Source organism: Acomys minous, assembly GCF_964271855.1.
Source record: "Acomys minous genome assembly, chromosome: 7".
Taxonomy (NCBI): domain Eukaryota; kingdom Metazoa; phylum Chordata; class Mammalia; order Rodentia; family Muridae; genus Acomys; species Acomys minous.
In genome coordinates, this window is record NC_140488.1 from 64,708,763 (window position 1) to 64,722,629 (window position 13,867).

Consider the following 13,867-nt stretch of genomic DNA (forward strand, 5'->3'; position numbering starts at 1 on the left):
TTTTTCTTTCTTTCTTTCTTTCCTTTTTTTTTTTTTTGGTCACAAAAAAGGGGTTCTCTGTGTAGTCTTTGCTGTCCTGGACTTGCTTTGTAGATCAGGGTACTCTCAAACTTACACAGATCCGCCTGCCTCTACATCCCTGAGTGCTGGGATTACAGGCATGTGCTGCTGCACCCAGCTGACTAAAGACAATTTTTATACACTGCTAGTGGCCTAACCACTATAATAGAATTCAGTATGGATGCTTCTCAAATTAACTAACAGTAGACCTTCTATTTTTAAATTAGGTTTGTCTTCTTGATGTTTAGTGTTTAAATTTGTTGTGTATACTAGCCACCAATCCTCTGTCAGAACTAGAGCTGGCAAAGGTTTTCTTCTATGGGCTGCCTCTTCACTCAATTGACAGTTTCCTTTGCTATACACAGGCTTCTTAATTGTTTATGTTCCTATTATCTGTTGCAAAGGGCTGTTGTCTATTGTCTCTTAGCCTATTTGGACATGAGGTGGAGCAATGGGACAGCCCCTTTTATTTTTATTTCTTTTGAATGTTTGACACTGGGTGTTGTTGTTGTTGTTGTTGTTGTAGTTTAGGCTAGCATTGAGCTCCTGTCTGTCCTCATGCTTCATCCTCCTGTAGTGCTGAGATTACACGTGTGCACCCCTCCGCATATTTATGCAATGCTAGGAATCAAATGTACTGCTTTGTGTAAGCTATGCAAGCACTCTACCAATTGATTTTAGTGGGAATTTCACTGATGGCTGCTTTCGTATGTCATTTCCTGTACTTTTTTGGCATTTGTATATGTTTTGGGTGAGCTATCTGATGATTGATACCTTTTACATCTTTTTTTTTAAGTATAGTTGTTTTTTTTAATTGAAAAATAAAATCATTCATATTACATCTCAATTGCTATCCCATCACGTGCATCCTCCCATTCCTCCCTCCCTCCCACTTTCACCCCATTCCCCTTCCTTATGACTGTGACTGAGGGGGACCTCCTCCCCTTGAATTTGATGCTAGGGTATCAAGTTTCTTCTTGGTAGTCTGCTATCCTTCCTCCAAGTGCCATCGGGCCTCCCCATCAAGGAAAATTGAATTGAATTTTTTTCTTTTGGGTTGTAAAATTTATTTGTTTTTTTGTTAACTGTGTAGCTTAAGAATACTTTCCTCTGATCTGTAACTTGTCTTTTCATTCTCTTTAAACAGGATATTTTATAGAGCAGGCTTTGTAAATTTTAATGAGATGCCATTTATTCATTTTTCCTTTGGTGTGTTATGTTTTGGCATCGAGTCTGAGATAGCTTCATTTTGATGTACTTCTAGAAGACTCTGGCTCATTGAATAGTATGTCCTATAGTTATATATTACATTTCTATCCAAGATCCACCTTGAGTTATTTTTTCTTTATGGCATGAGGATTAGGTGGATATTCTCCCCACTCCCCAACCTAAGAATGCCATTTGCATCAATATTAGACTCTAGGATAACGTGGAGATGTCTTTGTCCTAGTTTTATTGTCAGTATTGCCTCTTGAATCTTCTAATGTTTCTGATATTCAAAGACTAAGAAAAGGGAAGGGAAAAAAAGTACCTGCAGTTGTTGGTCATTATTTTTAAAGCAGTTACTCTAGCCCTCCTTTATAAGTCTTACTACATTTCTTTCCTTTATTCTGTGCCAAAGCCAAGTGCATGAGTTGTTACAAGTAGATATACTGATGTTTAGTGAGGGGCAGTGCTCAGAGAGCCAGGATTCCAACTCATAGGTTCTAAATCAGAATCCTTTGCTGTTTTCATTATCCTTTTCGGTTTTGTTTTTGATTTTGTGGGAGAGGAACGTGCTACACTGCCCAGCCCTGAGTTTTTTTTCCTCCTTTATTAATTTATTCTTGTTACATCTCAATGGTTATCCCATCCCTTGTATCCTCCCATTCTTCCCTCCCTCCCATTTTCCCCTTATTCCCCTCCCCTATGACTGTTCCTGAGGGGGATTACCTCCTCCTGTATATGCTCATAGGGTATCAAGTCTCTTCTTGGTAACCTGCTGTCCTTCCTCTGAGTGCCACCAGGTCTCCTCCTCCAGGGGACATGGTCAAATGTGAGGCACCAGAGTATGTGAGAAAGGAATATCCCACTCTCCACTCTACTGTGGAGAATGTTCTGTCCATTGGCTAGATCTGAGTAGGGGCTTAAGGTTTACCGCCTGTATTGTCCTTGGCTGGTGCCTTAGTTAGAGCGGGACCCCTGTGCCCAAATCTGCCTATCATAATGTTTTACTTGTAGGCTTCTAGGACCCTCTGGATCCTTCTACTTTGCCATTCTCCCATGATTCTCTCATCTAGAGTCCCACTAGAATGTCCTCCCCTCTGTCTCAGTTTCCTGGTAAGTGAAGTCTTTCGTGGGACCTGCCCCTTGGGCTAATATGCAGATATAAGTGAGTATATACCATTTGAGTCTTTCTGTTTCTGGGTTAACTCACTCATTATGATCATTTCTAGCTCAATCCATTGAGTTTTAAACTCATGAGGACATATGATATTCCAGTATCCTTGATTTGTTGTGATTGTAGAATATTTCTTAGTTCATATGGGGGAAGTACTCTAGCCATTTCTAGCTTTAAGTCTTGTACAGACTTGGGTCATATTTAGGTTTCTTCACTAGTAAGAAGATTTTTTTTTATTAATTTTATTTGTCTGGGTATGTATGCATGTTTGTGTGAGTATATGATCACATGCACATGTGTTGAATTCAGAAAACTTCCTGGAGTAAATTCTCTCTTTTCTACCATATAATGCTTGGACTCAAACTCAGGCTATCAGTATTGGCAGCAACTGCCTTTCCTCACTGAACCTAGTTAGAGGAAATTTTATTATTCTAAACATAGGTCAACAACGTATGTTGTTTTCTTTTCTGTTTTTGAATATTAAAGACTATTATTTTCCCCTTTCTGATACAAAGGTAAACCAAAATGAAAATATGCTTCTTAAACTTAGATTAGTTAATTAATTAATTAATTTCATGTATACCCTGTCTGCATATAGAGCATACAGGCCAGAAGAGGGCATCAGATCCCATTATAGATGGTTGTGAGCTACCCTGTGGTTCTTGGGAATTGAACTCATGACCTGTAGATTAGCAGTCAGTGCTTTTAACCTCTGAGCTATCTCCAGCCCTTGTACTTCTTAAATTTCAATGAACCAACTTTTTAGTGGATTGTAATGGTATCAAAGATGAAGATTTTATTGTGACAGGAATCTGAAATTTCACTTCTTCATTTTGAACTCTAAAAGCAAAGAGTAAACTCCTTGAACAGTATTCTCAGTGGCCTTAGTCCAATAAGAAGAAATAAACAAAGAATAAATGGTAAGCTGTGATGCATCTTTTGAGTTTGGAGCAAGTTGCTGAGCATTGTATAGTATAGGTTTGTTTTAGGCTGTCAATTGTCAAAGCATGTCAATTAAAAGTTGTTGAAACAGATAAGTAGATATGAATCTATCAGGTCGACAGGATTTCTAGCTTGTTTAGCGTATGCACCTTGGAGTACTAAAGCAGCAATATTATACTTTTAGATTTCCAGCTAGGGTCCCTAGATGGTTACTATCTAGATGGTTGTCATGATTCTGGGTAAGTTCCCACAAATAACAAAAATCTCTCTACCAAAAAGAGAAATGGGAGATCATCATCATTATTATTATAGAAAGACTTTATGACGAGATTTCAAAGGACTCTACCTTAACTCTGGGTAAAATGGAACTATATGAACAAACACTTTTAAAACTATCACACCAAGCATGAGATACAGTTACAAAATAAAATTTTGATGAGTCATGACTCATTTCTATGGCTGGGTGCCTTCGGCCTGGTAAATTGTCATGAACTCAGTTTATCGCACAGGAAGCAAGAAGGCTGTTATGGCTGAGTTGGGAGTCAAGGTTACCTGCTGCTAACACCATGAAGTTTTGTTCTGGGATAGATGTAAGGAAAAGTTGATGCTTGAGCTGCATTCTATAATGTGTAAAAATAATTAAATTGCTAACAACTAGGGACATCTCCACAATATATTATATTGCAGAAATTCAAGACTAATTAAAATTTCTGGAACAGTTCAGGTAGTCTTGATTTCTGTAATTCTTTTGAGTAGTCATGCAATATTTATTTATTTTAGGAGTAAACAGCTGGAAAGTATAATAATGTGACCTAATACTGGCAAGTATATACTATGCAAATAAAAAATTAATGGCCTTAGGACAAAGGTGTGTGTGTGTGTGTGTGTGTGTGTGTGTGTGTGTGTGTGTGTGTGTGTGTGTACATGATTTCTACAGCATGGTATATTGGAAGAAAATATGTAAAAGGTGACAAATAGTGAACACCTGTGCTGAATAAATTAACCAGTTGGTTGGCAGGGTTTTTTTTTGGTTTTGGTTTTGGTTTCCTTAACTCATCTAAAGGATTACAGGGTACCAAGATAGTATTTTCATTTGGAAGTGCTCCCTGGTTATTACCATTAATTGAGAAGTGATATCTCCAAACTCTTTAAGTTACAGATAGAGTCTGACAATTATTAATGCAACTGCATTTATATAAAACAGTCAGCATATTTAGTTAGGATAAAAATTTTAAAAGTACAGTTCACCTTTAATGGTCTTTGAGACTCAAATTAGCTTTATAAATCAACTATTTTGATAGTTATAAGTTTTACAAAAGTTAATGATGCTGATTTTTTTCCTTCATATTTTAAGATCATTTTCATATTTTATAATTTAAAGCTTCTTTTGGGGGCTTATAATTCACTAACATCTTATGTCTGGCAGATACATTTTTATGGTCCTAAAATTCATTTGAGTTTCTAAAATTGAATTGAACTGTTCTAAAATTTCCTTTAGCATTGGAATATCTTTTTAGAAAATGCTGCTTATATGTGAACCACAGTATACGTGGTTGTAAGTTCATGGAACATTGTCCTTTTGGTTAAGAATTTTCTTTACTGAGTAAAGTGAAGATATAGAAGTTTCTAGTGTCTTCGTCTCTTTTTAAGGTATCAGCCTTACACTTTGTGAAACTCCAAAAATACTTTGGTTTTTTGTGAAAAGTGGGAATAGTAGTATGTCTTTATGCTTCTATAGAGCTGGGAACTTTGCCACCTATGCTGGAACTATGCTTTTATGTTTCTTGTAGAGCTAAGAACGTCACCAACTTGTGATGTTGAGAATGTTGAAATTTAGTAGTTTGTCAAAGTAGGGCAAATTCCAAAACAGTAATTCTTGCCTTACACATTCTCCACAGTATTAGATTTAGTTAGCCTTTGATTAGACCTTAAATGAAATGTTTTGACTTTTAGCTTTCAGCTTGTCCAGCATTGGATAATGGATTTCATTTACTATATAAAATCTCTTTTTACTTAATGTACGAGATAACTACTGAGTAAATCAGTTGCTATGCTCAATTTTCATGCTGTTCTCATCACAGTCTGTAATAAAAGAAGTTGTCATATTCAATCTTATCTGTGCAGTGTAATTAATTATCCTGTCACTTCTTACTTTAATCTTAAGGCATGGAACTTTTGCTGAAAGTTGTCACCTTAAGTATTATTGATTTTCAAAATGAAAGCAAATTCAAACGTGTGAACATTACTGTGGAAGACACACAAATCATGTTTCATATCACAACTTTTCCTTTGTTTAATTTTTAAAGATTTATTTTTTAAATTTTTATTCATGTGTATGGATGTGTATTTATATGCAACATGTGTGTGGATTCTTTTGGGAGAGTGTGTTGGATCCTCTAGAGCTGGACTTACAGGCAGTTTTGACCTCCTGGACGTGGCATTGGAACCCAGGTTTTCCTGCAAGAGCAGTGTGCTGGTTATTTTTTATTAGCTTGGCAAAATTAGAGTCACTTGGGGAAAGGTTGCAACACTGAGAAATTCACTCTGCAGGTTGGCCTGTGGGCATGTCTCTGAAAGCATTTTCCTAATTGTAAATTGATATAGAAGGACCCAGCTCACTGTGGACAATTCAGTCCTTATTCAGATTTCCTGAGCTAGTGAAGAAAGGTAATTGAGCTAGCCAGAGGAAGTAATCCAGTAAGCAATGCTCCTTTAAGGTCTCTGCTTCATTTCCTATATCCAGATTTCTGCCTTGAGTTCTTGTTTTGGCTTCCTGTCATAATGGACTGTAACACGTAAGCCTAATAGATACTTTCTCTCAATTTAATGCTGATCAATGTTTTATCATAGCCACAAACATGAAAATAGGACAGGCAACAAGCAGTCTTAACTGCTGAGCCATACTTTTATCTCTGCCTTTGTTTTTAATGTTAATTGTAACATGTACTTTTGTGTATTTATATGGCCAAAGAGTTTCCATCTTGATAGACAATGTAGTTTTGAAGTTTTTCTTTTGTTCTACAGACAGTTTAATAATACTTTGGATTTAACCTGTGCTTTAAATTTGATTAACTCTTTTGAGATTATTAAATACTTTTCACAGAAGTTAGTTCATCTCATAATACTATTGGGAAAGGTAAAGTAAATGGACTAACACTTATTTTACAGGTGAGCAATCTATGTGATATTGTCTTGCCTAGGCTTTCTCAAGTAATGACATGAGATATTGGAACTTAGGTCTTTTCTTCACTATTGTTACCTACTTAGGAAAACTCTTGCTGTATCATTAATGATATCATGTGGTATTCAAGCTAAATTTAACTGAAGTTGTCATTACATTTTCTTTCTTCTTTATCTGGATTTATTTGTGCTCGAACCTGATACATTTGAAAGGCCTGGCTTCTTTCTGAAGATTGCACTCCCGTTGTGTGGGGTTGACAAAAGCTTTCCTATTGAGCCCTTCCTGTCCACTTGTCCTTCTTCACGACTATGGCCACAATTAAGTCACTCCTGGTCAGGTTCTCAGCACACAGCCTTCACAGATAGGAGGCCCGGTTTCTTGCCTATCTTCTCTGTCATGGGCCAGTGGGTACACTTAATGTTTGGCTTTCTTTATCATTACATTTTAACAATAAATTTGGTGGCATTTAATTTTTGTTGAAAATAGATTCTTCTCTCATATAATATATCTTGACTACAGGTTCCATTTTCTTACTTCTCCAAAATCCCCTCATTTCCTATCTCCCCTAGATCTCCTCTGTCTTTCTCATCAAAAAAGAGCAGGCCTGTAAGAGACAACAACCAAACATGACAAAAACAATAATCAATAAGACAAAGCAAAATCCCTCACACTAAAGCTGGACAAGGCAACCCAGCAGGAGGAAGAGTCCCAAAAGCAGGCAAAAGAGTCAGAGATATACCTGTACCCACTGTTAATAGTCACACAGAAACTCCAAGCTAACAGTCTTAACATATATGCAGAGAGCCTGGTGCAAAATTATACAGTCCCTGTGTGCTTGCTGCTTCAGCAGCTCTGAGCCCATGTGAGCCCTGCTTTGTTGATTCAATGAGCTGTGTTCTGTTTTCTCCATTCCCTCTGGTTCTTATATTCCTTCCTCCCCATCTTCTGTGTGGTTCCCTAAGCTCCAGTAGATCCACCCAATGGAGACTTCCAATATAGACTCTCAGCATAATGTCTGGCTATAGGTTTCTGTGTCCACTCTCATCTGTTGCTGGAAGAAGCCTCTGTAATGACAACTGGACAAGGCACCAATCTATGAATATAGCAGAATATCAGGAATCATTTCATTATCACTCATGCTTGTTTTATCCTAGGTCTCTGGGCCATCCATTCTTCATTTTCTGGTCATCCAAGTGTCAGACATGGGCTCCCTCTTGTGGAATGAGCCTCAAGTTAAATCAGACACTGATTGGTTGGGTACTCCTAAAAGTTTTGTGCCACCATTATCCCAGCACATCTTGCAGCCAGGACAGATTGTAGGTCAAAGGTTTTGTGGCTAGGTTGATGTCCCGGTTTCTCTTTGAGTAGCCTGCAGACTACCTTCCCATACCAAAGAAACTAAAACATAGTAATGAAGGCTCCCTACAGGCACCAGCTTCACCTCTCCACACTCAATGAACTGTGTGGATGTTGTCCTCAGCAGTGGGGCCCACTGTCAGTTTGTAGAAAGGAACCACTGTACCAGCATCAGCCTGGGTTTTTTGGGTGATCTCCACAGGACCCCCTCTGGCAACAATTCAACTGAATCCCACCCAGTCTAGCTACTGGGAGCCTTGCTTGGCTACAATAGATGATGGCTACTTCAGACTCCTTATTCCCCATTACCAGGAATCCTCACTAGGATCACCCTCTAAGTTTCCACACTGCCCTCTAGCTGCCCCCCCCACCCCATTCCAGCCATCAAGAGAGACCTGCATTCTCTCTCCTCATCCCATCTCCTCCCACACACCTCTCATTCCTGTCTTCACCTATCCCCAGTCCACCTGAAAAATCTATTCTATTTCCCTTTCCGTGGAAGATCCATGTATCTCTGCTAGAACCCTCCTTTTTATCTAACCTCTCTACGTCTACATATTATAGCTTGGTTATCATTTATTTAATGGATAATGTCCTCATGTTAGTAATATATTCAATATTTGTCTGTCCTGGTCTGAGTTAACTCACTTAGGATGATTTCTTATAGTTCTGTCCATTTACATGAAAACTTCAAGATGTCACTGCTTTTACAGCAATGCTTTTAATATTTTCTTTATCCATTCTTCTGTTGATAGGCGTCTAGATTGTTTAGAGTTTCTGGCTATTATGAATAGAGCCACAATGAACATAATTGAACTAGTGCCCTTGTGTTAGAGTGGAGTGCCCTTTGGGTACACATCCAAGAGTGGTAGAGCTGGATCTTGAGGTAGACTGAGTCCATTTTCTGAGGAACCACCATATTGATTTCGGTAGTGACTGTACAAGTTTGCACTCCCACCAGTAGTGGAGGTGTGTTCCCTTCTCTCCATATCCTCACCAGAATGACCTGTCACTTGTGTTATTAATATTAGCCATTCTGACAGGTGTAAAATTAATCTCAAAGTAGTTTTGATTTGCATTTCCCTGATCCCCAAGGATGTAGAACATTTATTTAAGAGTTTCTCAGCTACTTGCAATTCCTCTATTGAGAATTCTCTATTTGGACCTGTTCTCCATTTTTAATTGGATCATTTGTTTTTGTTTTTTCGTTTATTTTTTGTTGTTTATTTATTTTTTTAAATCTAGTCTGGAGTTCTCTATATATTGGATATCAGTCCTCTATTGGATGTGGAGTTTTTCCCATTGTGTAGGCTGCGACTTTTTCTGAATGAAGGTGTCCATTGCCTTACAGATGCTTTTCAGTTTCATGTCCCATTTGTATTTCTGAACCTTATTTGATTTTTTAAAATTGTGGATATGTGTTTAGAGTAATTGCTAATAACCATGTGACAGTCAATATTAAGCTTCCTTGAAATCTCCTTTGCTAAAAAAGTTAGCCCATCTTTTTAAAATTTAACCTCCTCCATGTTCTAAGGTTAAAGACAGAAAGCCACATTCTTTCCCAAATTATAGCATGAATGGTCTCTGGCTCCTTGTTAATATTATTTCTCTCAGAAAACTCCTTCGCTGAACCTCCACAGCCCACTCTCTTGGTACCAACTTCTATATCCCTTGCTTTTTTACTGTTGTTATAAAATACCATGACCAACAGAATTTACAGGAGAAAGAGTTTACTTGAGCTCATGGCTCTAGGGAGATAAGAGTCTATCATGGCAAGGAAGAGTGGTAGCAAACAGTGGTGTCCTGGTTGGAGTAGGGTGTTGAGAGCTTATCTGGTCTCTGTCTGTCTCTCTCTCTCTCTTAATTGGGAGAATCTTGCAGCCTCACTGACTTGCAGTCAGGGTGCTTGCTTGTTTGTTTGACTTATATATATATTTATTTTTCATTGGTTTATTTATTTAATCACTTTACAGCCTGATCACAGCCCCCTTCTCCTCTTCTCCCAGTCCCTCCCTCTTTCCTCCTTCCCCTCCCTTCCCCTCTTCCCTTCTCTTCAGAGAAGGTAAGGCCCCACCATGTGTACTAACCTACCATGGCACATCAAATTACAACAGAATTAACCACATCCTCTCTGACTTAGGCCAGACAAGGTAACCCAGCTATGGGAAAGGCATCCAAAGACAGAGAACAAAATCAGAGGTAGCCCTTCTCCAGTTGTTTGTGGACCCCCATGAAGAAAAGCTGCATATGTGCGACATATGCGTAGGGGGCCTAAGTCCAATCCATGTGTGTTCTTTTGTTGGTGGTCAGTCTCTGTGAGCCCCCATGGGCCCAGTAGTTGACTCTGTAGGTATTCTTGTGGTGTTCTCGACCCCTCTGGCTCCCTTAATCCTTACCCCTTCTCTTCCACAAGACTCCCGAGAGAGAGTTCATCTTTTGAATCATAAACATGTAGCAGATAGAGCAAACTGGGATTGTACTGAGGCATTCAACTCTTAAAGCCCACTATCAGTGATGATATATTAATCCACTAAGGCTATACTTCCCAAACTTGTGAGACTACAACACCAACTATGGACCAAATATTCGAATGTCTGAGACTGTGGGGAACATTTCGCATTCAGACTACCACACTTTGAAACAGAAATACTTCAGGGTTATTTTCATTTTTAATTTTAGAATATTGGCATAGACTTACTAAGTGAGTATCCCTTGTCTAAACTATTCCAAAGTTTAAAATCTTGTGATTAAAAACATGGTGCTCAAAAGGTTTTGGATTTGGTAACATTTACTATATGAGGATGTTGCTTAGGCATGACCAATCTGTACTGAACAACCAATGGGCAATCCAAAAGGTATTGATAATTTCATGCAAGATAACTGATAAATCTAGTTCTCTAAACCACATAGATTGTTAATATGGATTATGTTTGGGACTAGGGTAATTGTGATATTGTGGGGTGTGGGAAGAATAACCCATAGCACAAAACATAAAAGCCAAATATGGGTAGTCCAGTTGATTAATTGAATGATAGAGATGCCATGTGTGAAAGTAGTTTAAGTGATTTAAGAATATTAATAAAGAGGGAAGATATTAGTTTAGGAGACATAAAGAGGAAGGTTTTTCGGGAGGTAGGATTTAGATTTGATAGTGGAAGAACTCTTAAACATTCAGTTAGCATATGCTAACTTAAAAAGACATATACAATTGAAGAAGAAGGCAACTCAGTGAGAAGAGAGGATTTTCTCAAACAGAAATTTACAATATAAGCAAGCCAAAGGTGATTCTTTTGCATCAAGATAACAGTAGATTAAAAATGCTTACTGTAGTAATAACTTTGGAAATCAAGCTTTCAGTGGAGTAATAAGTATCAACATTAAATAGGAAACTATGTGAAAAGATCTTGTTAGGAACCACAAAACAATAGGAGAATTGAATTATTTCGTGGCAGACATTTCCCCATTTTGCTCTGAGTAACTCTGTCACACTACCGAGTCCAAAGAGCTTCAGTGTTAATCCTCTTTAATAATTACCATTATTGAGCATTTACTCTGCTCCATGTACAATGCAGATCTCTTTGCATGCAGTGTGTCAGTTTAGTTTAAGAACAAACGTGATGGTAGGTCCTATTATCCCTGGATATTGTGGGGCTAGAGAATATATTCAGAGTTAATCACTAATGGTGTTGGGATTTATAGCTCTACCTGTTAAATTTGAAGATTACACTTCTGATTTGCTTTTAAAATAAGATTCCTCTGTCTGCCTTAAATTCTCAAAATTGTTCATGTTCATGGTCTCCTTACTATTAAAATATTTTTATATGTTTCATCTTAATTTATTATATTGTGTTGAAACTTTAACAGATGGCAGTTTAATGTATGGGTCACATGAGACAATATGTACCCTGAACTTAAAATAAAAAGGATAGAGGAATAAAACGTGCCATAAAAAGTTTTAAAAAGTAAATTGTGGCAGGGTAGAAATATTAGAAGCACGATATCAATTATTATATTTTTTTATTAGTCAGGATTTGGAAAACGATGTTGAAGAAGCTGGTGCACTGCAGAAAAATCACATTTCCGTGGCATCCTGGAACTCCACAAAGGCTGCAGAGACTGCTTGTCTGCCCACTGCAGATGAGCCATTGAGCACTGGGAGCTGTGAAGTACCTGCAGACCAACATCAGTGCAGTGGTCCAGAGAGTTCACTAGAAGGAAATGATACTGAAGAAGGAGGAGAGAAAGATAATCATAGTGATGATAAAACTCCAGCAGAAGAAACAAGTGAAAATGTGCCTAGAGTACAAGACAACACAGAGACACCAAAGAAAAATAGAATTACTTACTCACAGATTATTAAGGAAGGCAGAAGATTTAACATCGATTTAGTATCAAAGGTAAGTACCATTTTTATGCATCGTAACATCGAACCACAATAAATTTTAATTGATTGAAAATAGCATCTGGACCTCTAAGTGTACTTTTCTTCATTTTAGTTTCTGAATTACAAAGTGTTTGCTTTATAGAAAGATACCAAACAGTTTTATTAAGTATAGGTTAAAATTCATTTAAGATATTAGTATTGATATACTTAGTGTGCTTTTAAATTATACTAAATATTTTTGTATGGGAAGCATGCTATTGTGTTAAGGCAGGTAGTTCATCCTGATAGTCTGATTCATGGACACTATGAATTCCATCAGAAGAAAAATTCTATTGAATTTGTGTCCAAATTTCATGTCCTTTGTAATAAATTTTATATAAACATACCTTAGTCCTTAATCTCTGTGTAAGTATTCCAAACAAATTAATGTATTTTTGAAAATCTTTTGTCTTTGCTGGTGTTTTCATAAATAACTCTTAATGTTAAATCATTGTAATTTCTGATGAGGTTGCTGGATCATGGGAAGCTTCAAGGGTTTATAAGAAGCAAATCCACTTTTCAAAATAGTAATAAAATATCCAATCAGACACAGCCATAAAGGTGTGATAAGAGAAAGGAAGGGAACAAGTCATGTGCCTTACATTTTCCTGATGAAACCCAATAAGTGTGGTCCCCTACTTGCTTTGAACTTAGTTTGTGGAAATATTAATATTTCCTTATACAAAATATTGTACTATTCAGAATAGTAGTGAAAAATCAACATAAATTTTTTGTTCTAATCTAAGCCTATTCTAAGTAAGTTTATATACCTCAATTATGGAACCAAAAAATGTTTAAAACTGCTTCTTATTATTTTAATATAATTATAGCTTTGTTTCAACTCTCATCAATGTGAAATTGCTATGGTGGATCATTAGGTAGAATTGAAAAGAAAAGGCTCATGAGTAATACGATACATACACAATTTCCACACTTCTGAAACTTCAACCAAAAATAATTTTAATTGAAATTCATTTTTACTTTTCAGTGATAACCAAAATTCACTTGTTTTAATCTTTATTTGACTTTATAAGTAGGAATATGGGATGTATATTAATATTTATAAAATTGTGCCTATTGGTGGAATATTAAATAAAATATAATTATATTTTAAACAAATGAAATCACTACTTTTATAGAGTTAAGACTTATAAATATAAAAAATAGGATATATTAGTTGTGTGGTTTGTTAGGAATAGGCCATCAGATAACAATGGCATTCTTTAATCAGAATATTTAGATTTGTTTCTAAAACCATCATGTTAACTTTGGTTGACACAATGCTAAGCTAAAGTGATAGTTTATAAAATTGCACATAATTTATATTGGTTTACAGATCATCTTCTTGTGTGCTGAGTCAAATTTTGAGGTGCAATATCTTTTAATAGTCAAATATTTTATTTAATTTTCTCCAGATATTATAGCTTTTATATTTTTAGTATATTGTATTACAAATTATAAGTATCTTAATCATAGGAAATAGCCAAATGTATAATTTTTATCCGTATGGTTAAATTTCAAACAT

At 36.6% G+C, this 13,867-nt stretch overlaps 1 protein-coding gene across 2 annotated transcripts in view; it reads left to right on the plus strand.

The window, feature by feature from the left end:
* Positions 1–13,867, plus strand: part of CHM (CHM Rab escort protein) — a 157,421-nt gene that overhangs the window by 58,656 nt on the left and 84,898 nt on the right. For both annotated transcript variants that reach the window (XM_084788787.1, XM_084788788.1), the window contains exon 5: positions 11,944–12,316. In XM_084788787.1, the coding sequence (XP_084644913.1) occupies positions 11,944–12,316 (373 nt within the window). The remainder of the gene's footprint in view (positions 1–11,943; positions 12,317–13,867) is intronic.